Raw genomic sequence first — 27,406 nt, 5'->3', positions numbered from 1 at the left:
ACTACTACTACTACTACTACTACTACTACTACTACTACTACTACTACTACTACTACTACTACTACTACTACTACTACTACTACTACTACTACTACCACCACCACCAAATGGTATTGAGAAAATGAAAAGGACAATAATTATCAGAGAAAGATTGAAAGGATCCTTATACGAACAAAACATGGTATGATAAGCATTGCAGCTTACAAACTAGATGTCATAGCGAGAGGACAACGTAACCTGGAACACTTCTCCTCGTCTCAACGGGGTGAATAGGTACGTACACACGTAGCTGCAGCAAAATTTCAAGTGATTGCGACTGTTTGGTTGGCCCCCGTAGGTGGCCCCTTCCCTTGTGCCCCCTTCCCTTGTGTCCCCTTCCCTTGTGCCTGATCAATTTTCCAAATACTGACTACCCTCGTCATCGATGATCGCCTGGATCGGGGCCTCCTGCTCGATCTTGACGGAAGAGACATAGTGCAGCAACTCTTTGGTACACGCCGCGGCTGCAGCAGCCGCGTATTTGTGCCATCGCTCATTCCGGTGGCTGTCGGCGTAGTCACTGATCCCTTTGATGATCAAGCCGGGAAAATTGTGCATCAGGCCGGGCGCTTCCATCTCGACACACATGGCGCCGTATGAGCTGCGGATGAATTCCCTGACGAAGGAGTCTTTGATGATCTGATCGCCCGAAGCAATGAGTCCGTAATGGATTGCCGGGCCAGTGTTGCTGCGTGCCTCACGGGGGACCTCGGCCTCACGCACGCAGTATTGGCAGGTTGGTTGATCTTTGATGTGATGATAGTCGAGCCTGAACAGGCGGTCGTACATAAGCCCCGGATAGGAGAAATCGCGCTTGAGGTTGGGATAGCGGTTGAACATCTCCGCGACGAAATCACATATCTTCCTAGAGCCGTGGAGCTCGTGCTCGGCTCTTTGGGCCGTCAAGGCCGTCAACAACGAATGCGACGGCGGAAAGAGCATTCCCTTCCTCTCGAACCTGGAGGTTGGTATGTTCTTTCCCCGGTTGAACTGGACCACTCCAGCGTCGCTCCCGGCGGGTTGACCAATGACGACGTCTCCTAGACGGATATCCACGACGGGCGGGTTTGGAATCCCTGCGCCAATTCCCACCAGCATCATGAATCGCAACTCATGGAATGTGCGGAGTATGTCTTTGACCACACTCGCAGATGTGAGTGCCCCGTCGAAGCCGGCTGGCAATCCAGCGATCACCACATAATGGTCGTGGATCCGCCCAACCGCATATGTGTTCGTGTCCTGTCCGTGGCCACGGATCATGCCATAGTCTTCGTCTAGCATCGCCCGGGCGGCCAGCATGTCGGTGTACAACGGACAGATCCAGCCGACCCGGTAGCCTGCCATCGACGCAGGCGGAGGCATAGTTGCAGTGTGGGGATAAGCCAACGTGGTGTGAAGAATGTGAGTGCAGGTCTGACAAAGTATCAAAGATCCCGCCGAGTTCGCACTTGCCTTTGACTCCCTACCAGAGTGTTACAGAAAGAGCGAAGAAGCAAGAAGCAAGATTCGTGGAGGGACTCGAGAATTTATACCTCTGCTGTAGAAGAAGCCTTCACGATGCGCCAGCAGCCAAAGACAGGGGGGGATGAGGGAACAGACTAGGACAGTCAAGATTTCAACTTGTCAACCATTCTTCCTAAGAGATCTGATCGCTCGCCGTGCCCGACCCCGGATTGCAGAACCCATATTTCTATCGGATTCGCCAGAGAAGGGCGATCTGGCGAGAGATTCGATTATTCACGAATGGCGCTCCACCTCGCTAAGCAACGACTGGAGCTCTGTTGTCCTCAGGCCATGCGTGAGGCCAGCTGAAAACCGGGCTTTCGTTAGTTGACTCAGACGATTGACGGCGCGGGCTTGGGGGGTCGATCCGAAGCGGTTCAAAAGCATCATTATCTTCGGGGTCTACGGGTGCGGTGAGCTTCGACAAGGGCTCGCTTCACTTTTTCATGGATATCAGCGAATGGTGCCCTGTGCTCCGGACCTTGTGAATTGCTTCTCTTTCCAATCGAACTTTGCTGCCTAGGCCCGGATCAGGAGGAGACCGAGCTCTGCAAGCTGTGGTTGGTCAGGCCAGGCTGCCCACTCGTGTTGGAGGTGTGCCTCCGGCGGAGATACGTTAGTTGTGAATGAAGGCCGTGGGCTGATCAATCGCGAGCCGCATGATACCAAGTGACTTGTAGCGACTAGTATATCAAGCCCTGGTCGAGTTATCTGTCTGTCCAGCCAGTCATTGTCGCTGAATCATATGCATCATCCAATGAAAAGGGAAGAGACGTGTCTGTCTTCTGACAGGTTGTTTGGCCAACCGGCGTCGAATCAGAGCTCTTATTGAAGCGCCAGATGTACAGTCCTCCGTTGGCACATGCCTCTCCAAGGAGTCTGGACAGGGGTTGCTGATCCGGACTGCTAATAGAAAGGGAGACACCAGAGGGATATGTATTGGAGCGGGATCAACGCATCCTTCATCCCGCCCTCTCCTCAAATGTAAGCAAGGGATAAATGGCTGGCTGGCTGGTGGTCTCCACATCATGGAATTGGTCAGAATCTGATACGAGAAATGGCATGCTGTCTCAATTGACACTCGCCCAGAATGGGGCGCGAGAATCGAATGGGGATCGTGTTCACTTCCCCGGAGCCTTGACCCATGTTAATCGTGTTGTCTCACCGTGAGCTCTTTTACATGATCATCAGCCTCCGTCGCTTCGGCCTGAACATAACCCTCCGCCGCTCCGACGTATCCCTCCTTGTCGACATAAATGCCTGGGGGAATAAATTCGCGCATGACATGATCCACCCAGGACTGCGGCACGCCCAGCTGCACAGATTCGTCAATTGCTCTGTTCATCCGGCCGATGTATTCATGTGCTATTTTTCCAGGTTTGATGCGGAATTCATCGACATATACAAGGGCACGGATTGTGGTATTGTGAGCACCAGAGCGATCCCAGTCCGGTACAGCAACTCCGTACTGGTTGGGATCTCTCAACCACTTGGTCACAGCCACCGGCAAGTAGTGCTTATTATAATCCCAGCCGCCCTGCAGATACCGTTTGATCTGCTGGGTGGCGGGGTCTGGGTTGAGCTCGGGACTGGGGTTCCTTGCTTCGTTGTGTCCTTCATACTGGTCCAATCTCGCTTCGTCGACAGGATCCATGTTATAAACTATCCCCCATACGGTGTTCTCGTCTGTGGCGGCATTGGACGGAGGTAGGGCCACCACATTTGCATACCCTCGTTGGCAGATGATCCAGGCGTGGCTATCGAGGCGAGCGACGGCGACAGGAATGCTCGAAGAAGGGTTGTGCCGAAGCCGGATAGACATCTGGTATGGCGATAGATTGCTTCCAAAGGCGAAGTAGAACGTGCCTGTTCTCGAGGAGGTGCTGGGGTGGATGACGGACGGTTCTAGAGTCATGGTGCGCGGAAAGTGGAGAGATCTGCTGCCCTTGAGGCTGATCTATTGTCACTTGAGTACAGGTCAGAAAGGATGGTCGGTGTAACAGTTGGGAGGGCTTGTCCAGTGTGCTCTTAGACTCGATTCGATTCGACGCGATGTGCAAGGATGAATGAGCAACTCTACTCCAACACCAGGTTCACCTGTGTGCTGCATTCAGAACGATCTAGTGAAAGTCTATTTACCTGCAGCAGGACAGAATCAAGCTATGCACATGCACAAGCACAATAGAGACAAACTGGTCATGACATGGGGGCGGTCGAAGAAGACGAGGTTAGGTAGGGAGGAGGAGGACGACGGTGTAGGTAGGTGAGTCGTGACCATGAAGGGGAAGATGGAGACTGAGACTGATTAATTAATTACTCTGTTAACTACCACCACTACCAGGCACCTAGCCAGGTAATGCTCAGAGCCCCTAAGCCTCACACGCTTTGGGACAAGAGACTTGCCGCTCTATATAAGTCTCTAGAGTAGGCTCTGTTCAGTCCTTAGAAGGTTGCCCATGCCTTGTCATCCGTACGTCTTCTAATGTGATGATAGTCTTCTCAGTACGGATACTCCGGACTCCGTATTATGGGATTTTCTGGGTTTGCGCCCTATGCGAGCCCTTTTGCGCTCCCTCGTCTGGGGAGTTTCGAACTACCCATCTCGACACCGGAACCCTGGAGACCGGAACCCACGTCAGGGTCGAGGGGGAGAGAGGTCTGGGAGCATGAACTCCTGGAAAGACAGAAGCAGGTCTTCTCAGAGTAACAAGCTGAGGGTGGTGCTAGTAGCTCGACAAGAGCTGCAGCGGTATTTCTTCTTCTCCTTCTCCTTCTTCTTCTTGTGGCTCTACATATTGGCTGAGAGCCACCTCATCGATCTCAGCAACGTACGGAGTACTCAACGGTAACTCTGCAGATCCAGCCAGGGAAATCGTGGATCTGGGCCCGTGTCCTGACCTTGACTAGACTTTGGTGGAGCTGACGGTGCACGTTGTAAACCCTTCTTTAGGCACCCAGTGGATAGGCAGCGTGGTACCGGGAGCAACGGGTGACTATACGGAGTGGCAGATAGAGGCGCATCATAGTACCTAGTGGATTGGGAGGACTTGGGTAATTGTAGTAATACTTTGTCTGTAGGGAGTACGGAAATTCTGGAGTCTGCTGAGACACAGGTTTCAGGTGGGGAGCAGATTGCGATTATCGTCTCGTCAGCCTCAAAACTCACGCCTGCGGCTTCAGAGTGCATACCAAGGACCACTGCTCTGCAATGTTTTGTCCACCTCTTCGCCTAATGTCGCCTGTTTGATCATGCCGAGTCTCTTCGCTGAATGTGATGTGGCTTTACGCGAGCTCATCTAAACGCGCCGCCAAACCCTCTACCTCAACCTCAACCTCAACCCATCGGGCCTCGTCGTCCACCGCCCGCCCAACATCTCCCGGCTCGACCCTCTCCGAAGTGCTGCGCAAGAACCCATTCAGAGCAGGCTCCAAGGAGTCTCTCACAGGAGCCGGGGAGGAAGATGTGTCGGCCTCTTTGAACAAGGACTTGTTAATCCTGGCCGAGTTCTTCCCGGATGTCAAAGTCGAAGTTCTCCGCGAACTTTTGGCGCGGTTCGATGGCGACAGCAGGTTGCCGATATGTATCGAACAGCTGTACAAGTACAAGGCCGAATGGGCTAAGGGTCGCTTTCACGTACCGCCGAGAGAGATAGACGAACCAATTTCGGCAGAGGATCTGTTCAGGGCGAGAGACTACATTGATGCGGTCAAGTGGGCGGTCGGGCGCGAGTTCAACGCACTGAGCAAGAGCGCCGTCGACGCGGTTCTCGCGGAAGTCAATTTCTCCTACACTCATGCTCGACCAATCCTCCAGGGACTAGCGAGCAAGTCCTGGAAGGTCGCATTCACGAGCATATTCAGGAAGAAGAGGGCTCAGGACGAGACGCCATTTTCACTGTTGGACAAGACTAGAGCAGACCCCGGTGGACCGCGGTTGATCGCTTCAGGCTCTCAAGAACTTGACAGCGAACTGTCCGCGCTGTTCATGCATCCTGTCCGGGCGCAGGGATCGAAGGATCAAGAGACCATCGACTTTGAACTGGCGCAGACGCTCAATCTACAAGAAGCCGAGGAAGCCGGGGCGCTGTTCGAGTGTCAGGTCTGTTACAACGACATCCCCTTTGAAGATGCCACCGTATGTACTCAGTCAGAGCATACAATTTGCCTCGACTGCGTCCGGCGAACCCTGCACGAGGCCTTGTTTGGACAAGGCTGGGCGAAATCGGTTGACATGGAACATGGCACCTTGAAATGCCTTACCACCGACACCTGTGATGGCCGCATCTCCCAGGAGCTCGCCCGGCAAGCAGTATTCCGTGAGAAGTCGGGGGCGGAGACATGGGCGCAATTCGAAGACCGGCTGGCGCAATACAACCTACAACAGTCAGGCCTACCGATCCACCATTGCCCGTTTTGCTCCTACGCCGAAGCCGAGCAGGTCTACAACCGCGACTCAGCGGCGGACAAGTTGATCTGGCGCGTGCGTAAGCCGACGGGCATCGACACATTCACGTTGCTCCTGCTCCTCGAACTGCTTCCCAGTCTGATTTTCGTGCTGATTCCGTTCATGATCCTCTTCCCCGGCTACTTCATCGCAACCTTCCACACCGCATTGGCACACCTGGCGCTCGAGAAACGTACGACGCGCTTCGTATGCCGGAGGCCGGGATGCTCGCGGAAATCGTGCCTCAAGTGTCTCAAGGCATGGCATAACCCGCACGTCTGCCACGAGCCGCTGATCGTGTCGCTACGCACGACGGTCGAAGCGGCGCGCACCGCGGCCGTCAAGCGCACCTGTCCACGCTGCGGGACCAGCTTCGTCAAGTCGTCGGGCTGCAACAAGCTGACCTGCGTCTGCGGCTACAGCATGTGCTACCTGTGCCGCAAGAACATCGGCAAAGCCGGCTCCTCGTCCAACTTCGAAGGTGGCGGCGAAGGATACCGCCATTTCTGCGAGCACTTCCGCCCCACCGCCGGGACCAAGTGCACCGAGTGCGACAAGTGCGATCTGTACCGTGCCGAAGACGAGGATGCTGAGGTCCGGCGTGCCGGCGAAGAGGCCGAGCGCCTCTGGAGGGAGAGGGAGGGCATGGTCGGGGTCAAGGGCCTGGAAGATGCCGTCGGAAACGTCGCCGGCGAAGACACCCTGTGGAGACGCTTCTGGGACGGCCGGTGGACGGTGCAAGGCGTGGTGGATGCCGTCGTCGAGCGCTGTGTCGTCGTTGAAATTGACTGAGGGGAGTGAGAAAGGCTTTAAAGGCATATAGTCCTTCTAGACCGGAGCAAGATGCCGCAGCAATGCATAGATACCCGGGCGTGTGTGTTTTTTCTTCTTCTGTCTTCCCCCTACCGAGCGAAAGCAGACAAGAGATCAAGGGGGGGCTGTGCTGCTGCTGGTGTTTTTACAGCATGATACCCGGCCAGGCGTTCGGAGTGTGTATTCGCAACTCAACTTGAATGAAATTCCTAATTCCTCATTCCTAATTACTGTGCCCGGTACGGTACCCCTTGACCTGTGGCTCTTCGGCATCAGAGTACCTAGTAGGTATTAGACCTAGATGAATACCAAGACCAATACCAATCTCAATCTCAATCTCATCAACGGCGACTTTCCTTAAATCACTTCCTAGTATGTATGTACGGCCTATCCTATCCTATCCGTCCTCTTACAGTAAGTACGACACGCCGGCGCCGGCATCAGCGGATTTCCAGGTGTACTGTACAACAACCAACCCATCCGTACTCCGTACAAGGACAACGACAACCACAACGACAACCACAACCATTGGAAGGGTCTCGGACTTAGGAGGCTCGACTCTACACCTGCATCTACATCTACATTTACATGTGCGTCGGGTCAGGTTGGGTACGGTTTTGCGATCCGTAGCCGTACGCGCCGTCCTGTAGGTAGGAAGTCATACCAACGGTTGAACCAGCTTGGCCACTGCATGAGGATAATGGAATGGTCGATCGCGGCGCAATGAGTGCATTGGAAAGACACAAGACACAAGACACAAGAAAACTCAAACATTACATGATAGAGAAGACGAAGAGAAGAGATGGATCGGTGTCCACAGGAGTATCAGTCAGACGTCCGTTCGTCTCAAAGGTCACAGGAGACGAAGACGTGATATAGGTGATTCTTTCTGCTCGAGTCTTGGGCATCTGATATTGAATTCTGCCGTCCGAGGCCAAACCTCACCCGGCCTAGTCTTGATGCTTTCTCCATACGAAGCAGCACCAACAAACAGTCTCACTGATTGACCAGCACCTGAGAACGAGCGGTGATTTATGCATGAAGAACGGAGGCTTCTTTAGAGCAAGATTCCGTGAAATGAAGGCCCTCTATGTGTCGTTAGAGCCGTGATGGATCGATCGACTTGATCACTTCATGGTAGTTTTCGAAAGCCTCCCTCGGTTCCTCAGCGGGAGCTTTTCCATGGACTGGCCTTGCTGGGAAGACGTCCACCGCTTGAAGAGCTCAACCGAGACGTGCCAAACATTCGGCTCATGATCCTGGAGAACCTCAAGTGTCTTGGTTCGGGTTTCAAGCAAGTCATGGTTCTCCACGCAAAGGCCGGTGACTTTGAGCCTCAAGTCACAATCATCCGGTCTCGTATTCTCGTAAAGCAACTGCAATGGTTCCTCGAAGCCATCATACTCAAAAGCAAGCGCAGCGACTTCCATGAAGAGCTCGGACGCTATCGTCTTCAAGTCCTCTATCCCAAGCATGTCCGCACATCCATACAGCAGAGCATTGACCTTGAGACGCCTCATGTCCAATTCGTCGATCTCTCTAAACGTGTAAGAAAAAATCTCTCCCAGTGCATCTTTCTGATCCTGAGTTATCTTCTTAATTAAAAAGTCGGGGAGCAGGTGGTCGGCGGTGTACATGAAAAGGATAGCTCGTGCCATGATATAAGGGTGCTGCTCTGGAAATTTGATCCGGCCAGTATGAGCTTCCTGCCGATGGTTAATGACAATGACTCGGTAGGATCCTCGCAGTTATACCTCGAATTTTCCACTGCATGCCGCGTCTAGCATTGCAGATTGTGGGCAGACGACGGTACGATGGACATTGAATTCGACTCCTTGACAGTCAATGACAAGATCTGAGTATTTCCCGGTCTCCAAGAGTTGAAGGTAGGCAGCTGGCTTGATGAGGGCCATCGTGATCGAGACAACGGCGGTTGAGTGTCGAGGAGTCCGGATGCTTCTGAGATAGTTGTTCGTTCTGATCAGTTAAAACGCGATGTTGTCCAAGTACCAACACAGGCAAACACACTACCGCAGTAACTGTCAACCTTGGCGGTCAAATCTCAACACAACATCCGACATATCTGCAGACTTTCCATCGTCACCTGCATCCAGAGGCGGAGTCAAGATACCAGCTTCGGGCACCACAGCAGGCTCCACGATTCGAGGCTCGTCGACCACGTTGGAAGCTTGCAGTTGATTCACAAATCCTGGGTCAGGAGAAGGCCAAACGTAGTCTACCCATTGAGGCCCAATCACTTCTCTGATGCCTTTGGCAAGTACACGAATGGTCTGACGGCGCAATAGAGACCATTCGTGATCGGTGACGGCATCTGATGGGGTGATTGTGCCTGGTTCGGCATCGAGGTCGTCGGCAAACCCATCAAGGACACTCCTCCAGACTCGTAATGTCTCCTCTAATTCTTCCATATTACTGACTCCCATCACAGTGACACCGAGCTTCTCTCGAGGCAGATTGAGGGCGCGACCGTAGGTCGTATCATCATCGCCAAGGGGACTGCCCCATGCTCCAGCCTTTGCGCCCTCGCGCAGCCAATTCTCGAGAGCAAATCGAACTGCGACGACTTCCAGTTTCTCTCCCTGGCTGTTAGCCCATTCTCCGGCGTCGATACACGCCTGTCGCAAATCGTCCGGCGCAGGATGCCAGTTCCCCATCCCTCCACGTGGAGGACCGTTTCTTCGCAGCAATCCCATGCCTAGTGGGCTAGCATTAGTCACAACATCAGCGCCGGCGGTGACAAGGCGCTGGAGACCTTCCGAGAGCAGCCTTGTGTTTTGGAGCGTAAAGTTAGCGTACGACTGTACAATATCAATAGGTTCCCCGGTCTCCTGGAGAATCATCTCGGCCAGTTCACACAAGACATGGACTGGATAGCCGGAGATGCCGACATATCGGAGAGTCCCTTCTTCGTCCCGAATGCGGCGCAGTTCACGCACAGCGCCGAGGACCTCCCGTGGCGAGACGAACTCGCAATCGTGGCAATAAACGACATCGAGATAATCGGTTTTTAAGCGATTGCAACTTCGTTGGACACTTTTGCGGACCCATGCAGGCGAATAGTCAAAGCTGTCAGAGGCGACTCGACCGACCTTGGTGAGAATGAAGTATTGATCCCGTGGATAATGGTTTCGAACTATATCCGAGTCCAAGGCCGATCCCAGAATTTCTTCGGCGGGCCCATAATAAGGGGAGGTGTCAAAGGCGCGGACGCCTTGAGCGAGTGCTTTCTGGACGAGGGATGTAGTGCTCAGGGCATATGGATCGACATTATACTTGGACTTGTGATCAGCGGCTACCCTTTTATACGTGGACGAGTCATCAATACCTGATAATTGAAGGTGGCGGTACCGAAAACCAAGGGAGGGAGTGTGGCAGACAGTGGTGCCACTGGTCTAAACATTGCTCTGTCAGTGCCCAGCAAGGACGGAGTTCCGACTTCTAAAGGACAGAGGAATGGAGAAGGAAAGAGGAGAATGAAATCGGGTCTATTCTACTTTATGTCCTGGCGGTCAAGAACAATATGTATTATGTGCCGTTGTTCGGCGACCGTTTCTTTTCCTTGGGAGGATCTGTGGACGGGATTGCGAGATCCTGGGTGGGGGCGTGGTACCTGCGCAGCCGCAGCCGCAGAGGCAATGGACCACCGACTAGCAGTAGAGGCTAGGGAAGAAGGAGACCGATGACCGTGTCTAGATGTCTAGATGCTTATCTCGAGAGGTCATGAGGATCGCAGAGCTAGGAAAAGGACATGTCGAGATAGACCTGCGTTTTGCTTCTTGTGCGAGGCAGCTGAGCTGCGAGGGGGGGCACAGGATACCAAGATAATGCAGCCTCGACTGCGATGGCGAAGCAGAGTCGAGCACGACGCCACTCAGATCCATGATGCGTCGAGATTGGGCCCGGCAATGGAGCAGACCCCTGTGCCATGCCACCCACCGTGCACCCGAGAATATAGTGGCTCCAGGTAGTGCTCCAGGTATGTTAGGTAAGGTTACTCTGTAAATGCTCCAGCTATACCTCCCAAACCCTACCCTGCGTTACCTACGGCCTCGAATGAGATCGTCTGTCGCAAACAATATACCTTGCTTGCGGAACTATCCTCCGACTCAGCAAGTCAACGCTGTCCATGATTGCCTACCTAGTAATTAGCTCTAGACAGGGTTGGCCATCGCCCTCGTGTAGATCTGTCTGGCACCCTTTCTACATGTTGGCCTCTGGCCTTTCAGAATCATCGGATTCTTGCGCCGTCCAGTCAGTCTCATCTTTCTCTCCCCCTTATCTTCGAATATGAGAGGAGAGCCTTCTATCGTCGTCCTTCCACGCCTGCGTCCATCGCAAGGGTACTCTCCGGGCATCTTTCCATTCAATAATGCTCCGCAATCTCGAGTCGACCCTCCTTCCTAGCCAAATCTCAGCATATTTGAAGCTGAAGCTTTGTATGCGAGTATCTGTCGCTTGCCAAAATAATCTCTAAACACTTTCCATTCGCCTTTTATTGTACAACTCGCGATGCGATATATACACCCCAACGCCGTCCGCTATGCATGTATGTCCAGAACCGGGAAGAAGAAAGAGTTGGAAGTGGAGGAAGGGTCCGTAGTCCGTCCAAACTGGCCGGCCGTCCAGTCTGGTCACCGTCCTTCGCAGACGGTTAGCACAGGGAATCAATCTCTGTACATTTTGGGCTTCCAACCTTCTTTGATTTCCTTTTCCAAAGCTGCCTTCCGTTCGGCAGCTTTCGCTTCCATTTCTATTCGTTCCCGCGCACGGAGGATCTTGCTTTGCAGGTAGAACGATCCGCCACCGCCCTTCTTGGGTTCGTTGAGGTCGTATAGTTTTTTAAATCGTTCCATAACCTGCTCCATGTTGGCAACGCCGCCTTGAGGTGGCTTGACATTCAGGATTTTGCAGGCTTCGTCCAGGGTCATGCCGGAAGCGGCGGCGGTATTGAGGGAGCCCGGGTCACTTTTAGCTGCGGCCTTCGCATATTGGGAGGATGCTTGTGCTTGTTTGTATGCCTCTGCAAAAGCCTTGCCAAAGACACGACCGCCGGTGAGGACGATTTGGGTGATGATTCGATGCGCCTGAAGAAGTTAGTGGTTAGCCTCATGAGCAAGAGCAGTTGCGTGTCATATGGTCGCGGGTGACACTCACCATTTACTCCTGTAAGAACCGCGAAAACAGAGGAAGCGGTTGGCGAGGGGAAAGACTGGCGACGCCCTGTGGTTTGTCTGATGAAGAGAGAAATCTTTTGGGATAGCAGGGACGCTTAGTTCCACCATGTATTCCATTTTTCCCCGACTTGGGTTTGGAGAACAGTCTAGATTCACGTGATGCGCCCGTCCTTTGCTGACGTCGACAGAGTATGGCAACGGACGGTCCGGGGCTTCTTAGGCTCCCTCGTCTACCTGGAGGGCACATGCCTCGTCGGCTCGACTGTCAACCGCCTCACGAGGTCAGACGTGCCGTTGTTCAACTGTACACGATGTCTACTGACATGCACATCTCCAGAGGCTCATCCGTTCCTACTGCTAGATTCCCATTCCCATAGGCGTCGCCTGTTTGCGTCAACGGTTCTACAAGCCTCTTACCGCAGTCTTCCAATGAATCACGAGCCCTTGTATGGCAGCATTTGGTGCAGATCCCTCCCTCCCTCCTCCTCGTCTATCAGACTGACCGTCGGACTTGTCTAGAAACACCCTGGATCTCCTCAATGTCCAGACCAACCTCTCATGCGTCCGCGACTGACCCTTCGGGCTCCCAGCAGACCTGGGACCCGAATCCTCCCACATATGCCGCCTTTTCTCCCTCTTCCACCTCCGGATACTCCGCTACATCGAAGCAACGGTCAACCATAATAGTGCACAAGAAATCTCCTCTCCTGGTGGCAACACCGCCTCAGATCACTCGAGCATTGGCCCATTCTCATCCGTTCTTGTTGCCGTTGAACAAACTCGCCGGACTATTGTCATGGAGTACACCGGATCCCTGGGAATCCTACCTTTTGGTGGTCGCCTTCTGGGGCGTCACGCTTTATGGGAGCGACATCATTCGCTTTGCCAGTCCCGTCATCGTGGTGATCGGTCTGATGCTGGCTATGTACTGGAGACGATACTCGCCTCTGTCGTCGACCAGCAAAACAGGGGACAAACGTCCAGCCAAAACCCATAAAAGAGAATCTTCGGAAGCCTCATCTCAGTACAAGACGTTAGACGAGATTGTTGATACCCTCCAGGAGCTCACTGCGCGCTGCAACATCTTGTTAGAACCGTTCCTCAACCTGACGGATTTCCTCTCTACTCAGACAACTCCCACTACTGCCACCACCCGGCCAGCATTGACTACCCTTTTTATTCGCGTCCTTCTCATAACCCCGGTGTGGGTCGCTTTAACCTTTCCTCCTTTCTACATTCTGACTTCTCGACGGGCCATTCTCACCTTCGGTACTATTATGCTGACCTGGCACTCAAAGCCGGCACGGGTGTCTCGGGTTATTCTTTGGCGCTCTGTATTTCTGCGCAAAACTGCCGCGTTTGCCACAGGCTTGACGTTCGACCTCTCGAACGATGGGCAAACTGATCAGTCAGTCCGAGCTGTGCGGTCGAAATCCCAAACCGGGCTTGCGTCGGAGGTCGCAACCAAACGACGACCGGATTCTTCAGGCGTTCGGTTCACATTCATACTATATGAGAACCAACGTCGCTGGCTAGGTCTTGGCTGGACAACCTCTCTTTTTGCCTATGAGCGTGGTCCATGGACTGACGAACATCTTAATCCTGCGCCGTCCAAAGACGAATTCCGGTTGCCAGAAGTGGAAGGGGGCCACGCCCGATGGAGGTGGGTTGAAGGTTCCGAATGGAGAATAGAGCACGGAGATGCCAAACAGCATAGGAGAGCTGCTAGCCAGACTAAAACTGGCCCGGCTGGCGCTTCGGGCGCGGAGACAGCCGGTGACGGTGGCGGCTGGATCTATTACGACAACAGGTGGGAAGACGGGAGGACGGAAGACGGATGGGGCAGGTATACTAGGAGACGCAAATGGTGTAGAGATGCTGAACTGGTGGAAGTCACGCCTAGCACAGAGGTCAGTCGCAGTGCAACACCGGTGCAGCCATTGTCGGACCCAGAAGACGAAAAGGTCAAGAAGGCCAAGGACTTCGCCAAAGGGCTCGGTGGTTCCAAGGACATGGGAGCTGCAACAGCCACGCTTACGTCTGCACCAGAGTCGACCGCTGCAGGAGAGGGAGACAAGTCCAAGGATAGTGATGCAGTGAGCGTCGCCAAATCTTCGACGACCAAGAAAGGCAGTGGATGGTTTTCCAGTTCGTCGAAACGAAATCGCAGCGACAGCAAGAGCAGCAGTGGGAAGAACACAGGACGGTTCAGTACTCGAAGTGATCGAAGCCGTGATGGGCCTGAGGACGATGTGCATGATCAATGGCAAGATAAGGCTGATCCTCTACAAAGGCCATTTGGTGTTCAGGAGGATGTTGCTATGAGCCTTGGGTAGCAAGGGAGTAACCTCCATAATACAAGGAATAATCAAGTCATGACCGGTCTCTAAACGATCTGTACGGAGTAGTGAGGATTGCTGTACGTATTGCTGTGTTTGTCAAAAGAGTATTTCGAGATTGACCGATCTTCCCCTTTTCCTATATACGGAGTACTCTCTTAGGTACGGGTACGGATATCAGAGATCGTCCTCACTCGCCCACGCACTCCATGCTTGGGCACCTAATTGCTCGCAGCACCACCAGGATCCCCAGTCGCAGTCGCACATCCTCCTCCACATCAACTAGTCGCCTTGGTTGCTCATCGACTCGGTCCATCCACCAGTGCATCCATGCCTTCTCTGACGGCTTAGGCCCGGGTCTGATGACCTACCTACTCGTACCTAGTGATGGATCTGTCCTACCAGCCAAGGGATCCCCCAACCTCGAGCCACGCCGCCCACGAGCCACTGTGGCCGTGGTCGGGAATCCCTGACCTTTCGACCCTGGCTCACTAGTACTCGTACGTTCCCTGAACTTGCCTGGTCAGATTACGTTGTGTCGACAGCGGAGGCACGAGGGGTCGTTGAATCATGATTGACGTCAAGCCACCCCGTGTGCAATGGATGATGCGATCATCCAGACTTCTTACATTACGCTCGGAAGTATATAACGCATACATTACCTCAGGGAAGAAGACATAGTACAAACAGAAGAAATCTCTCGCGCACCAAGACTTCCATACTGACTGTCATAACTCATTTACTACCTTTCTACCACACTCTGTACGACCTGCTTTCTCGACTCCAAATCGACCTCAACCATGGCTGAAGAACAGCAGAAGCAACAAGGCGGTATGTTGTCTCATGGTCGACCCCCTTATGCGTCCAGCGTCCAATACTGCCTGAGACGGCGGAACTTGACTTGAGAGGCGCCTCTGCTACCTGCCTCTGTTCCCAAACTCCATCCCCGGTGGCCTACATGTTGGGAGTGGTCTCGAGACTGACACTTTCGAGGTCTAGCAGGCGTTCTGGGCGGTCTCGCCGATACCGTGGGCAACACTGTCGGCGGAGTTACTGTATGTCCTCTCCAGTCGAATCCTCTCCCGTCCCATCTCCCCTTGACCTCTTTGTCCATACATGCCGAAACCTTCACGGGGAACGAGTCTTAACAGTTGTGTGTTTGTCTCCTAGGATACCGTCGGCAACACCCTCTCTGGCGTCGGTCAGGGCGTAGGGAAAACCGTCGGTGGCGCGACTGAAGGTGTATGTGTCCCAATCATCCTGCCTTGATCCAATCTCAATTCCTCAAGAGCCTTATCCTCTTATCAACGCCGGGCTGATTGAACATGTCAATACAAATAGCTCGGCAACACCACCAAAGCCGTAGGTGATACGGCCAAGGGCGCCACTGACACAGTCGGCGGCAAAGACAAGAAGCAAACTGCCGAAGATCCTCTTGGATTGGGAACTTGAGCTTGATTGTGTCCCCGGCCTCGTCCTCAGTGCTGTCCCGTAACCTTGGGTCAGGATCCGTCTCTCCTGGACTTGGGAGCAAGACACGCAAGGAGCTGCAGGGGCTGGGTGGATTGTGTGCCGGATGTATGTAGCTTTACTTGGTGTGATGACGACGACGACGACAACGTCAACCGGTCATTTGGTCTTGTATTCCAAAAATGATGTGGGATATATTGTCTCGACTTTCGTTACGGGTCTGATGAGTCTTGTGGATCTGTATAGTACATACTGGTCCATGAGGCGTGTTTCCATGACGCGAATGATATGCACCTTTTCTGATCTTGAACGAGGTTAGAGAAATCAATAATCAAAATACTCCGGCAGCAAAGCCAGACTACTGGAATATACATTGAGTATGTCTGTGGTAAGCTTGAGACAGGCCGCCACGCAATGCAGATGTCAAACTGCGTAGGACGATGCCAGGCGTCGAGGCCGAGCCTCCTCAACCAGTCAAACCACCACTGCAAACATGAACCAAGTCACAACCTGTTCCCCAACGCCCCTACGATCCCCGTTTCAATGCTAATGCCCAGGATTTCTAATCCTCATCCCACGCTGTGCTTATATGTATTTAAGTTCCATGTTATCGTGAAATCATCCTTGTCTCGGCCTCACAATTCCTGCGGATCCACATCCGCGTCCTCGTTCTGTCCCAGGCAAATCAGCCCAAAGAACGCGCGATGCCTGCACTTCTCATGTCTCCTAGTCTCCGTACTGCTTGGCTGAGTACTGCTAGCGCTAGTACTAGGAGACTCGGTAACCGAGGCTGTCGTCCCTGACGGGAGGGAATCATGAATCGAATGAGTATGCCGTTGACGGTCGCGGCACCCGAAAAACAAACCTGGAGTTTCGCATGTATGCGGCTCCGCCGTCTTGCTTGCTCTTGTTTGTGACGACGTCGGCGACGGGGATGGGCCCTTGGTAACTGTCGAGTCACGACAGCCAAGCCAACCTGGGTGTTCACACGTCGAAGAGGCGGACGTGGAACCAGCCGAAGAAGGAATGGATGTAGTTGGTAAGGTGGTCGTCGTCGTGACAGTCACGTTGACTGTCTCTTTGCATCCAAACCAACCAGGAGTGGCGCAGCTGGTGGTCGTGTAGGTGGTGGTAACAACTGGTGTAGTGGTAGTACCTGTTGTTGTTGTTTCATCTAAACATCCCCACCAGCCCGGCGTTTTGCACGTTGTCGTCCGCGTGCGCGTAGATGAGCTTGAAGTGGTGGTCGTTCTGGTTGTCGTGGGATGCGATCCATTGCTCTCGAAGAAATTCCAGTTATAGCAATCGACACACTCATCATCAGGCGTGCATTCAGGCACCGTTGGATAGACCTTGATCACGCTTTCAATGACGTTGCGGATCTTGTGATTGCCTATCCCTACACGCCAGCCATAATCGCTCACCGTGTCGTAAACGCATTGCTTTCCTGTATGGCACTGGGATTCCATCGCATAACCACCAAGTGTGCAGGTTGCTGTAGCTCCGTTACATGTACCCATGAACACCGGATCGGCGGTGTTGCCAAAGTGATAGGATCCGGTGTACTTGGTGCGCGGCCTGTGAGGATCCGAAGAGGGAGGCCTTGGCAGACCGAGCCGTCTCGCAGGTAGGTCCTCGCCGGGAGCCTCGAATGTCACTGTAGGGAGGCCAAAGGTGAGTCCGAGCAGACTAGTCACCGCGCCACCTAAGGAATGACCAACGAGCCAGACATTCGAGTCAGGATATAGTTCAGTAACATTGGTATACAAGTCGATGGCCGCACGATAGTATCGATTTTCTTGTCTCAAGGCTTTGACGAGACAGGTTTGGTTGCAGGTGTAGGTGCTGTCGTAGCAATCACAGACCTGTCGCCAGAAATATTGCCCCCCCTGCGCGCAACAGCAGCTGAAAAAAAGGTTATCGTTAAGCTTGTCGCTCGTGGTTGTGCCGTCGCCATCGAAAACAGCAGGAGAAGTGCCCTTCAGACTGATGATGACGGTTCCATTGCCCTCATCGGCGAAGATGTGACCCCTCAAACCATCGCCGTCCCATCCGAAATCCTTTGACCGGTTATACCCTTGGGATACATCCTGCCAGTCTCCCTCGCCGGGGACAGGAGCATACGCATCGGCCGACATAATGGCAAGATTGAGGACAGTGTCTTTGTCGGAGATGTTCGGGCCCTTGACTTCGTCCCTTGTCCATGCCGACGTGCCGAGGATCGCAGGGGTACCCGTGAGGCGAGCATGTTGTAGATATTTGTCAATGATGTTTGGTTGTCGGTCAACCAATCTTTCAATCTCCAGAGGGCTGGATCGAGCAGTGAAGTGTGGCGGCTCTTCAACGGAGGCCAGAGACTCGTCGTTTGCTGTCACCAACACGGGGGCCTGAGGGCGGAAATCGTAGCGTTTGTGTAGTCTTGGGTCTTGATATGTGCCCCGATGGAAGATGTGTCTCAAGGTGAAGTCGTGCGTGTTCTCCCTGGATACGGGTACAGGATTCCAAGGGTCGATGAGGGCGGGGGGGTTGCTGGCTGCACTGGGGGTTGCGAGTACAAGGAGAGAGAGCAGAACGCTAGCAGTGATCCTGCCGCTGGATGGGCAGGATCGATCTCGAGGTTTCCGGGGCTTCATATCGGTGGCAGTTGTCTTTGATGACGGCAAAGAACATGAGAAGGAGATGGAGTGCCGAAGACTGATAAGAATGGTGATGCCTTGCAGTGCGGAGGTGGCGATCAGACCATAGCAATAACAAATAACAACGCCTGCAGCCTCCACCATGGAGTCTACAGCCCGATCCATCACATGCAACCCTGCTGGCGACCGCCTCGCTCAGCAATAACGGATCTGTGAGCGGATGAGCCCTGTCAGGTGCGGTGGTCATCTGTGTCTAAGGATTGCAAAGATACTACACAGGTCCTGGTGATAGACTTGCTCCTGCGAAGGCTCAGAGACCGATGATGTCGGACGCACGGATCTGCACGCTCGCCAGTCCATGTTTCGCATGCTGAATCCTGCCCATACACCCTGAAAATCTCACTGCACTACAGAATATATTGATTGCTGCTTGTTCGCAGGCGTCTATGCAATATGTCGAGAACCGCCTCTACAGGCTCCATCAAATCCAGGCCCAGTGCGATATCGACTCGGTCCTTCGCTCGATACGAACCAGACAATACATCACCTTCCCTGGAACGGAGCAGAGCCCACACACTGCAAGCCATTTCCTCCGTGGAGTCGCCGACGAAGCTAGATACTGAGAGGGAAGACGTGTTCGAGAAAACCATCCACGAAGAAAATGAACCGCCTTCCCCAGATCTGGGACGGTCCCCGGCTCTCCACGACCTGCTTGACGACCTGCCCGTCGAACTGGCCAGTTTTTCCGACAGATTCGTGGAGTCTTTAGGTGCCAAAGTTTACAATGAACCACCCTCTATCGACCAACTCTCTGAACTTTTCCAAGAATTCTATGCCCGGGCTTCCGGCGCCATTTCCATCCACATATCTGCGCTCAAATCCCGACTCAATCGGGACCAATTGCCAACACAGTTGAAAGCCTCACTGCGAACGAAGACCTTGCCAAGTACGTCGTCTAATGACTCTCTAGCCCCTCCAGACAATTCGGGAGGCTTCCAGCAGCTGTTGACGGCAGCGGAGGTGACCGAAAGGCGGAAACGGAGAAAGCTGCTAGAACACAAAAGGATATTGTTAGAAGAAGCCGTCGAAAAGAGAGTCTGTGAGCAGATATACAACAAAATATGGAGACACAAGAGTACACTGGACGAGGTGAGAGATGAGAAATTGAGGTCGAAGACAGGGGCGTTATCACTAGTCGGAATTGGGCTCAAGGATTTAGGCATCGAATGGAGTTCGGACACCGAGAAGACGGCCGAAGATGTTCAGGCCTCACTTATACCTGCAAGAGAAGAGCTTGCCAAGATGAACGAAGAGCACTACCCGCTGGGGAAATTGCAGCATTTGACTGCTGCGCATAAAGCGATCGTCGACACCCTTTATTCGATACACCCATCTTCGTCCTCTGCGGACGAGATCCTGCCTACATTGATTTACACTCTGATCACATCTCCGATTGAGGGTATCAATGTCATTAGCAATCTTTACTTTATCCAGCGGTTTCGAGCGGCGACCAAAATTGATGGGGAAGCAGCATACTGTTTGACGAATCTGGAGGCCGCAGTGAGCTTCCTAGAAAATGTCGATTTGGCAAGCCTTAGGGCAGATGAACTGCCCGAAGGTCCCAGAAAGGCTTCAACACATATCGCGACAGAAAGTCCAGACAAACTTGAAGCCTTTCCTCCCCTTTCCGGGACGGTTCCAACACCATCGCCACCGACAACGGCCGCATCGGTATCTAATGCGACTGGAACAGGTGTGGAGTTAAGCCCAGCGACATCAATCCTGTACCGTCTGCCTGAAAAGCCCATTGTTGTCCCTTCAACTCGCCACCAACGTACCTTCTCCGATTTGCTGCAGCCTATAAGCAACGCAAACGAAGCCATGCGTTCCACGGCGGAAGAAGGGTTTAAGAACATGTCTATTACACTAGACAACAGTTTCAAATTCCTATTAGGCAAGTTGAAGGAGCGAGGCACCGAAGACTCCAACGCCGAAGTGATTGTGCCGAAAACACTGGATGAAGCCAGGCAATTGGTTAGTCGGCCTCTCACGCCGAACGAGGAGGACCACGCCCTCAGCGAATCCAGCTCCATTATTGACGGCCAGCATACGCCAATATCTTCCAATCTGACGAAAACAGAGGATAAGATACTGAGTCTACTAGGCGGACGCAAAGCAGCAGTGCGTGAACGAAGTGTGGACAGTGTGAAGAGCAATGAAGGCGGGAAAAAGGCGGTCTTTGCGGCAGGCAATGATTCAACTTCGCTGCCGGATGGAGGATACGCAGCCACCAACGCGGAAAAAGCTGTTCCATCAGTAACCCAGCCAACGAGTAGCAATCCGCTCGAGTCCGTCAAGAGCTTCGGCACCAGCCTCAATCCGATGAGCCATATTGGCTCTGCATTTGGTGGTGCATTCGGGCGATTTGGGAGCAGAACAACCGTGTCCGCGCCTCCTCCTCTGACACCTACGTCGCCAACTCCAACGATCCTGGTCAACAAGGACACGAAGCCGACGACCGCGGAGGGACGGGACAAAAAGACGGATTCGGGTCTCGAGGACGCTGACAATGTTCCTCTGCGTACCCCCGATAAAATTGAACTGTCTAGCATTAGAGCAGCTCCACCTATTTCACGCTTCATGAAGCTTACGGATGTTAAAGAGCTAAAGATCGGGGAGATAAACGATCTTCTCATGGACTACCAGCGCCTGGCTAGGGTTCTGGGCAAGCTTGTCCAGCGCGCCCAAATCGGGAGCAAGCCCGTACAAGACGAGGCTGAAGGTTCTACGGCGGAAAGTGAAGACGAGAACAGCTGAGCAGGAAGTCGTCGGTTGATGATGGCTCAATCTCCATGCCTTGAAAATGATGATTATATGGTTCTTTTAGGGTTTCTTGCATCTTCCTTCCCTCCTGTCTTTGCCCCGTCCTTTCTCTTTGCCTATTCCGGGACCAAATGTAGTGTGGAGCCGGCATCATTAAACCATGGGGGATAGGAGGCGCTGAGAGGATCATACATCCAGACTTGCTTATGCATCGTTCGCTCGTGTATCCATGAACATTGATGTTACAATACTATATGGGCATCGTATAGCCGTTCTTCGTGACGTCGTAAAATTTTCGGACCTTGCACTTCCAGGAAGCCTGGGTGACATTGTCGCCTGTTGCTCTTGTTCAGAGGACAGTCACCGCTTTCAGATCCAACTGTCTTCAGCCGCATTCAAGTTGCCGACAGCATTGATTCATTTGGCGGCTGCCCTTCCACTAATCAGTTCTACCCCGCCCTTTCTCAAGCCTTCCAGCTCGCGATCAACGTCGGCTTTTTTCAGCTGGACTCTTCTCTCGTGCTTCTTGACTTCCAGTTCAAACTTTAGTGCCGTCTTTCTCCGCTCGAGTCTTACGGCCATTAATTTCTGCATATCTGATCTGAACTTGTCTAAGAACCAGCTGGCAGTTTGCTCACGCTCCTCGTCCGTTTGGGATTTGAAAAACTGCCGTTGGTCCTCGGGACGCATCTTAGTCAGGTTCGTGAGTTTGGCCGACACGGTCATTTGATTGCCATTCGCGTCAACGGCAGGCTCTGGAGGGGCCGCTGATGGGTCTGTCGCGAAAGGGATGGCGTCTAGATCGGTGATGGATTTTGTTTCCAGAGTCCTCCGGTCGAAGTCTAAATCGCAGTCTTGATGGGATCTCTTGAGACTAGGAGTGGAATTCGGTGCGTCCAGACGGTGGGGCTGGTCTTCCTCAGAAGACGACTCGTTGTAGGAGGAGACTTTCGAGGAGAATGCCGGTTGCGGCATGTTTGAGGAGTGTTCTTGAGGAGCATGGACGGATGAATGGATTTCCTTGGATGGGGCAGCCAAATCGTCACCATCAGCTGCTTTGCCAACCTTGAAACGATTGATGTGCTGATTAAGTGGAAGTTCAGTAATTTCAGTGGGACCGATTGCACTCAAAGGCTTCCTCTTCGTCGGCAGAGGAGGGCTGGGTGGTTCTTCGGTCACTGCATGACGAACTGCACTGTTCACAACGCCTTTCTTCAGTGTTCGGGTAGGGTTGGGTTCACGAGCAGTTCGAGTTCGTGATGGAGTGTTGTCCCATGAGGGGGAAGGTACAGTATACTCTCCATCTAGGTCGTAGCCTTCGTCGTGTCCATCGTCGCTGTACGTGTATTCAGTAATACCATTGTCGAACCGTGTACCAAATTTCGGAGGCTGACCTTGCCGGTGACGTTCGGCATCTACCGTAGCCTGCCAGTCAGGTAAGCGGCCCACAGCTCCTTCTCTTTCATGTGGTGCGGCCGGATGTCCTTCATATGTGTTGTACAGGTGTTGGACGGATGTTGTTCGCAGAGGATCCGGAGTGTTGCGCGGCAGGCCAGTACGGACGTGCATATTCATCTGGCCATCTTGATCTTCTGCTATGCTGGTCGAGTCGTCGAAATGGATGCTCTGTGTGTCATCGAAAGCGGATGCAACAGGCTTCGAGGAAGGTCAGCTACTGTGGATGCTGAAAATCACTGAAAGGCACTTACCCGACGAGGTGCCTGCATGTTAGGTACAGTACGGGCGGAGCTATTGTGTGCGGTGGTGGAAACATGGCCAGCGACATTGTGACCGGCGTCGGGTGGATAGTCTGATGGTGATGGGCGTTTCCCGATGGTATTTGGTACTGGAAGTTTCAATTTCACGGCGTCGTGACGCTTCGTGTCGTTGTGTCTGCCATCACGGCTGGCCGCTCTTGGGATTTGGCCTACATCATCATGAGGGTGGGTTGCCTGGTCACGGTGGGATATAGGCTGCGGTGTCAGAGAACGATTTGCCAGGAGTGTTTGAGCGCTCGTGCCTTCACGATTCTGCACGAACTGCTTCATGTTCCCGTGGAGAGGCATCTGGAATCTGGCATCTGCGTGGCCGGAGATGAGGTGCGTCGACAAACAGAATGCAACCGACGCCCGAAGTCGCGAGTTCGGGCAAGAATTATTGCGTCAGCCCCCAACCTGAACGCGGCTAAACGCGAAGACACGTGTTTGAAGGTGCGGAGCATTAAATATTTTTTTCGCAGGGAGACTACCACAGAGTTCTCCGTACACTTAAGTTGTAGGGAATACCTAGTACCTAGGTAGGTAGGTACTGAAGAGTACCAATACTCGTACCGAGCATACTGTTCTCGTCCTCGCTTTCCACCTCCGTTCGAGGTCACAGCTCATAGAATATGAGAGGAAGTATCACTGCATCCCCCTTCGCTAAGGCCTAGTTGCTCCTGAATCCGAGAAGGAGAACACCATACTAACCGCTCTACTGCACCGAAAGGCAATTGTTCCAAAGTACTTTTGTTCCTCCCACCGAGGCGTTCCTTCAAAGTGATCATGGTCACGCGGCCCCATCAGATTGATCAGTCGCACTGGTAGACCAGGCCTTAGAGTCGGACCCAGACGTCGGACCCGAACCTGCTCCTCCTGTTGATCCAGATCCGCTGTGCGATTTGGCTGCTTTCTTCCGCCCGCCATCTCTATTCTCCCCATCTCCCCCCTCAAACTCATCCGTGCCAAATGCATCATCGCCTCTTCTCTTGGGACGACGCCAAGGTGGTATTGTTGGGACTCGTTTCCAAACAACCTCGTCCTCACTACTGCCCACTTCGTCCTCTTTCCCCGGGGTCGGCTCGCCCATGCCCTCAAACGGTCGGTGGACGCTTCCGAGGAAGCCATTGAACAGTCGGTCCATGTCCGGATCGGTCTTGGCATCGGGATCCCAGACAGGGAGGCCTCCTGGCGGCAATGCCTCGCCCGAGGCCTGACCACGGGCGTACTGCGTAAGAGACCCATTGATCCCGGTAAGTGACCAGGCGAAGACGGCGACATCTCTAATGGCAGCCATGAAGCCGGATTCCGAGCTTTCCGTGGCAGTTGGGGACGCGACGGAAGGGGATTCGACGCCCTGCGCCATGGTAGGAGGAATGACCGGCTCCGGGGCCCAGGGAGAGGCGAACAGCCCGTTGGCATAGTATGGCGCCTCCGTCGCTCCGAGCGTATGAGGTACGAGGGGTCTTGCGCGGCGGAGAATAACAACAAGACCGTCAGAACTGCATGAAACCACGGCTTCAAGCTCCAGCCGCTCTGGCTGAAGATCTTCCTGGAGCGTCTGAGCGGTCGAGGACCTCCCGGACTCTGGACCACCAAAAACTCCATCATGAGCCTGAGCTTGAGGGTCTGTATGATTGCCAGAAGACAATCTCTGGGTGCCGACGTTGCCTCCAGCTGGAGCGGTCTCAGAACCGACCTGCGGCGGGGCAGCAGGGGACTGCGTCGCCTCATCGACATGCAATGTACGCTCTGCACCGGTAAGAGCAGCTGCCTGGGTGCCTGTCAAATGCGGGGCTTCTTCGGTTGGACGTGGCGTAGAGGCATTTGTCATTGACACACTTGATCCGGAGCTTACACCAGTCGTCAGAGGGACGCCGCCGTCATCGTCTTCTTCGCTTTCGTCCAGAGCACGCACCGACTCGGCATGCGGACTATCCTCGTCCTGTAGCGGGTTCCGGTACCAGAATCTCAAATAGGCAATTGAGTCGTTAGCCTTTGCACTTTCGAGGCATTTGACCGCATCTTGAAGACAGTTCTCTTCAATACAGTAATAGAAGCTCTTCCCAATGAGCTCCGAGGGCTCGAGGCCAAGAATGGCAGACAGTCCGTCCGTGGCATACATGATGGTTGAAGTGCGTGTGAAGCGATTGAGAAACAGTGCAGCCCGTGGTTCTGGCAAATGAGCAGATGGGTCCTGGTAGAACTTGTTGGACAGGAACGACAACATGTGATACCTCGGGTCCCGGGGCGACGAAGAGAAGATGCGACGGATACCAGCTCCCTCGAGAGCCCGTTCTGGGTTTATCGTTAGCCGTGAAGCTCATGAAGGGGGAAAGCAGTTGAAACGGACTCCTGGCTTTGGGGCCTTGTCGATAGACAGCGGTGCTAGCCACCAAGACATCATGAACGACTGTGAAGACGCATTCACATGTGACCCAGGTACCGTCCTTGTGCTTGATTCGGCAGTAGTTCAAGACGGCCGCCTTGTCAAGACTGACACCGCGGCCATGGATGGAGCGCGCGAAAGGGATCTCATCTGGATGAAAGTACTCCCAGCATGATTTGCCGGTGACATCGTGTGGAAGGTAGCCGAGAATGTCCTCAATAGAATCGGAGCAGTACCTGATACGTGCATCAAGCGACAGATCTATCCATTTCTATCAGCAACAATCTCCCCATCCCAGGACAAGGGACCTACCATGAATGGTGATGAAAACGGTTTCCATATTGACAGCAAGGGACAGGAGAAAGCACAAAAGGCAACAAGCCTATGCGCGCTGAGCAGCCCTAAAAGACGCTGGCCTCCTGCCAGAAGACGGGGAAGGCAGAGCTTTAAGTAGTTCTCCGCGTAGCCACCCGGCCAGGCCAGTAGCGGAGATGGGAGAGTCTCTCTAGGCCGAATCAGGATTGTGGTGGTAAATAGAGCAACGGTGGTCCGGCGTAATAGTACGACGACCATGTGAGGTCGGAAGAGCTGAGGATCAGCACGAGCGTATGTAATGCGTATGCAACAGAGACCAGGATCTCCCCGGGGGTGAGGCGAGGAGATGCGGATAGCGGCTGCGTACACTCGTTCGACCCCAAATCAGCTCCTGACTGGGAGCAGAGACTGCGCTTTCACAAGGCTGGGTGTGGACGCAGGAGGGACCCGTAGAGTTGATGCATGAGCTCTGGAAGGTGAGACGCACGCGGTTGCTCTCCGTGCTACAAAGATGTCTCGACTGACGTCCAGGGACGATATAACCTCCGAGGAATGTTGACGTTGACTGGCGCAATGGAAACAGGCGGTATAGGACGGACTGAGAGGCTTCTGATGCAGCAGGTCATGCATGGCATCTCTATTGCGGGTGATGGGAATGTTGTCGCCACCGTGCAAGTAGCAGTCTTCCATAAGCATTGTTTCATGCCATCGCTTGAATCCACTCTCAGCGTCGACTCGAGGTCCGCGGGGGTGGCTCTTCCGGGTACAGTAGTAGTAGACAGGGCGCCAGGGCAGGGGACAACGGGACGGTGGACCATGGGATGTCAGTCGAGTCCCAGCGGCAGCTGTCCCGCCAGCCAGGTGAAGGGTCATCTTGACAACTTGGGAACGGCAGGCCTGAGCAGCTCTTTGGTAGCGGGTAACCATGCTATGTCAGTGGCGGCTGCGGAGTTGGATGTCACCACATTACGGAGTACTGTACGCACACTTACAGTACATCCGCAGTTCAGCCAACATTACGGAGTACCTCTCCAACTCCATCCAACGCCTGCCTTCTTGTTTCCTGCGCCTTTTACGTCAGTCACAACTGTTCTTCTGGTCTCTGAGCTAGCCTAGGTACGGAATCCCCTCAAGCCTTTGGCATGTCCCCGGGTAGCATGAGATGCAGCTCCTCTCGTCTGACTCTATGCCTCGCCCATCAGATCTGTCGTGTCTGTTGACATGCAGCAGCGACGCAGGTCAGGCCCGACAAGCAATCCTTTCCCTGAGTCCTGACCCTTGCCAGAACCACTCGGCAGCCTAATAGGCCCCTTGGCCTCCATGATTCGTCCTCTGGAGACCCCGGTCCCGGTGTGTAACGAGACTCGTCACATAGCACAACCACGCCATGATGTAGAGCTTGAGCAACGAGGGTCGACCATGCTGGGCTAAGAGAATGTCCCAGGAAGACGTATGACTGGGGGCAATGGCTGTCAGAACATGCCAATCAAAAGCATGGCCCCCTTCAATTGCTTTGATGGCGGAGTCTTCTATCCGAACGCCACCTTGCAAGACTCAAATGTCCACCTCACCACTGCCTGGTACATAGCACTGGTGCACCCTCAGAAGTAAGTGGGTGTGCCTAGACAGGCTTTAGGATGAAGTGAAGCAGAGTAGAAAGATATTTTCTGGTGAGGCGGCTTA

The 27,406-nt window shown here is 53.6% G+C and overlaps 12 protein-coding genes across 12 annotated transcripts; 4 read left to right on the top strand and 8 right to left on the bottom strand.

Moving 5' to 3' along the window:
- Positions 1-390: 390 nt before the first annotated feature.
- Positions 391-1,401, bottom strand: A1O3_07098 (uncharacterized protein; the record flags this gene model as incomplete). Its single annotated transcript, XM_007737212.1, has 1 exon — positions 391-1,401. The coding sequence occupies one exon, from the start codon at positions 1,399-1,401 to the stop codon at positions 391-393; it is 1,011 nt and encodes a 336-aa protein (XP_007735402.1).
- Positions 1,402-2,689: 1,288 nt separating this feature from the next.
- Positions 2,690-3,457, bottom strand: A1O3_07097 (uncharacterized protein; the record flags this gene model as incomplete). The annotated part of the gene is made up of 1 exon (XM_007737211.1): positions 2,690-3,457. The coding sequence occupies one exon, from the start codon at positions 3,455-3,457 to the stop codon at positions 2,690-2,692; it is 768 nt and encodes a 255-aa protein (XP_007735401.1).
- Positions 3,458-4,816: 1,359 nt separating this feature from the next.
- A1O3_07096 (uncharacterized protein) lies at positions 4,817-6,778 on the top strand (the record flags this gene model as incomplete). Its single annotated transcript, XM_007737210.1, has 1 exon — positions 4,817-6,778. One exon carries the CDS (start codon positions 4,817-4,819, stop codon positions 6,776-6,778), a length of 1,962 nt encoding a protein of 653 aa, XP_007735400.1.
- Positions 6,779-7,926: 1,148 nt separating this feature from the next.
- A1O3_07095 (uncharacterized protein) lies at positions 7,927-8,712 on the bottom strand (the record flags this gene model as incomplete). Its single annotated transcript, XM_007737209.1, has 2 exons — positions 7,927-8,505; positions 8,554-8,712. 2 exons carry the CDS (start codon positions 8,710-8,712, stop codon positions 7,927-7,929), a joined length of 738 nt encoding a protein of 245 aa, XP_007735399.1.
- Positions 8,713-8,841: 129 nt separating this feature from the next.
- Positions 8,842-10,220, bottom strand: A1O3_07094 (alcohol dehydrogenase; the record flags this gene model as incomplete). Its single annotated transcript, XM_007737208.1, has 2 exons — positions 8,842-10,092; positions 10,146-10,220. The coding sequence occupies 2 exons, from the start codon at positions 10,218-10,220 to the stop codon at positions 8,842-8,844; spliced, it is 1,326 nt and encodes a 441-aa protein (XP_007735398.1).
- A 1,264-nt stretch (positions 10,221-11,484) lies between these two features.
- On the bottom strand, positions 11,485-11,977 carry A1O3_07093 (uncharacterized protein; the record flags this gene model as incomplete). The annotated part of the gene is made up of 2 exons (XM_007737207.1): positions 11,485-11,904; positions 11,975-11,977. The coding sequence occupies 2 exons, from the start codon at positions 11,975-11,977 to the stop codon at positions 11,485-11,487; spliced, it is 423 nt and encodes a 140-aa protein (XP_007735397.1).
- Positions 11,978-12,533: 556 nt separating this feature from the next.
- A1O3_07092 (uncharacterized protein) lies at positions 12,534-14,330 on the top strand (the record flags this gene model as incomplete). Its single annotated transcript, XM_007737206.1, has 1 exon — positions 12,534-14,330. One exon carries the CDS (start codon positions 12,534-12,536, stop codon positions 14,328-14,330), a length of 1,797 nt encoding a protein of 598 aa, XP_007735396.1.
- An 803-nt stretch (positions 14,331-15,133) lies between these two features.
- On the top strand, positions 15,134-15,785 carry A1O3_07091 (uncharacterized protein; the record flags this gene model as incomplete). Its single annotated transcript, XM_007737205.1, has 4 exons — positions 15,134-15,164; positions 15,333-15,388; positions 15,504-15,575; positions 15,675-15,785. 4 exons carry the CDS (start codon positions 15,134-15,136, stop codon positions 15,783-15,785), a joined length of 270 nt encoding a protein of 89 aa, XP_007735395.1.
- A 653-nt stretch (positions 15,786-16,438) lies between these two features.
- Positions 16,439-18,436, bottom strand: A1O3_07090 (uncharacterized protein; the record flags this gene model as incomplete). Its single annotated transcript, XM_007737204.1, has 1 exon — positions 16,439-18,436. One exon carries the CDS (start codon positions 18,434-18,436, stop codon positions 16,439-16,441), a length of 1,998 nt encoding a protein of 665 aa, XP_007735394.1.
- A 456-nt stretch (positions 18,437-18,892) lies between these two features.
- A1O3_07089 (uncharacterized protein) lies at positions 18,893-21,256 on the top strand (the record flags this gene model as incomplete). The annotated part of the gene is made up of 1 exon (XM_007737203.1): positions 18,893-21,256. The coding sequence occupies one exon, from the start codon at positions 18,893-18,895 to the stop codon at positions 21,254-21,256; it is 2,364 nt and encodes a 787-aa protein (XP_007735393.1).
- Positions 21,257-21,679: 423 nt separating this feature from the next.
- Positions 21,680-23,310, bottom strand: A1O3_07088 (uncharacterized protein; the record flags this gene model as incomplete). The annotated part of the gene is made up of 2 exons (XM_007737202.1): positions 21,680-22,918; positions 22,972-23,310. 2 exons carry the CDS (start codon positions 23,308-23,310, stop codon positions 21,680-21,682), a joined length of 1,578 nt encoding a protein of 525 aa, XP_007735392.1.
- A 499-nt stretch (positions 23,311-23,809) lies between these two features.
- A1O3_07087 (uncharacterized protein) lies at positions 23,810-25,748 on the bottom strand (the record flags this gene model as incomplete). The annotated part of the gene is made up of 3 exons (XM_007737201.1): positions 23,810-25,317; positions 25,373-25,669; positions 25,721-25,748. 3 exons carry the CDS (start codon positions 25,746-25,748, stop codon positions 23,810-23,812), a joined length of 1,833 nt encoding a protein of 610 aa, XP_007735391.1.
- Positions 25,749-27,406: the final 1,658 nt, after the last annotated feature.

The sequence above is a fragment of the Capronia epimyces genome (assembly GCF_000585565.1).
Source record: "Capronia epimyces CBS 606.96 chromosome Unknown aczIQ-supercont1.6, whole genome shotgun sequence".
Taxonomy (NCBI): Eukaryota; Fungi; Ascomycota; class Eurotiomycetes; order Chaetothyriales; family Herpotrichiellaceae; genus Capronia; species Capronia epimyces.
The sequence above is the reverse complement of the archived record's forward strand: the minus strand, read 5'-3'. Positions and strand labels throughout refer to the sequence as shown.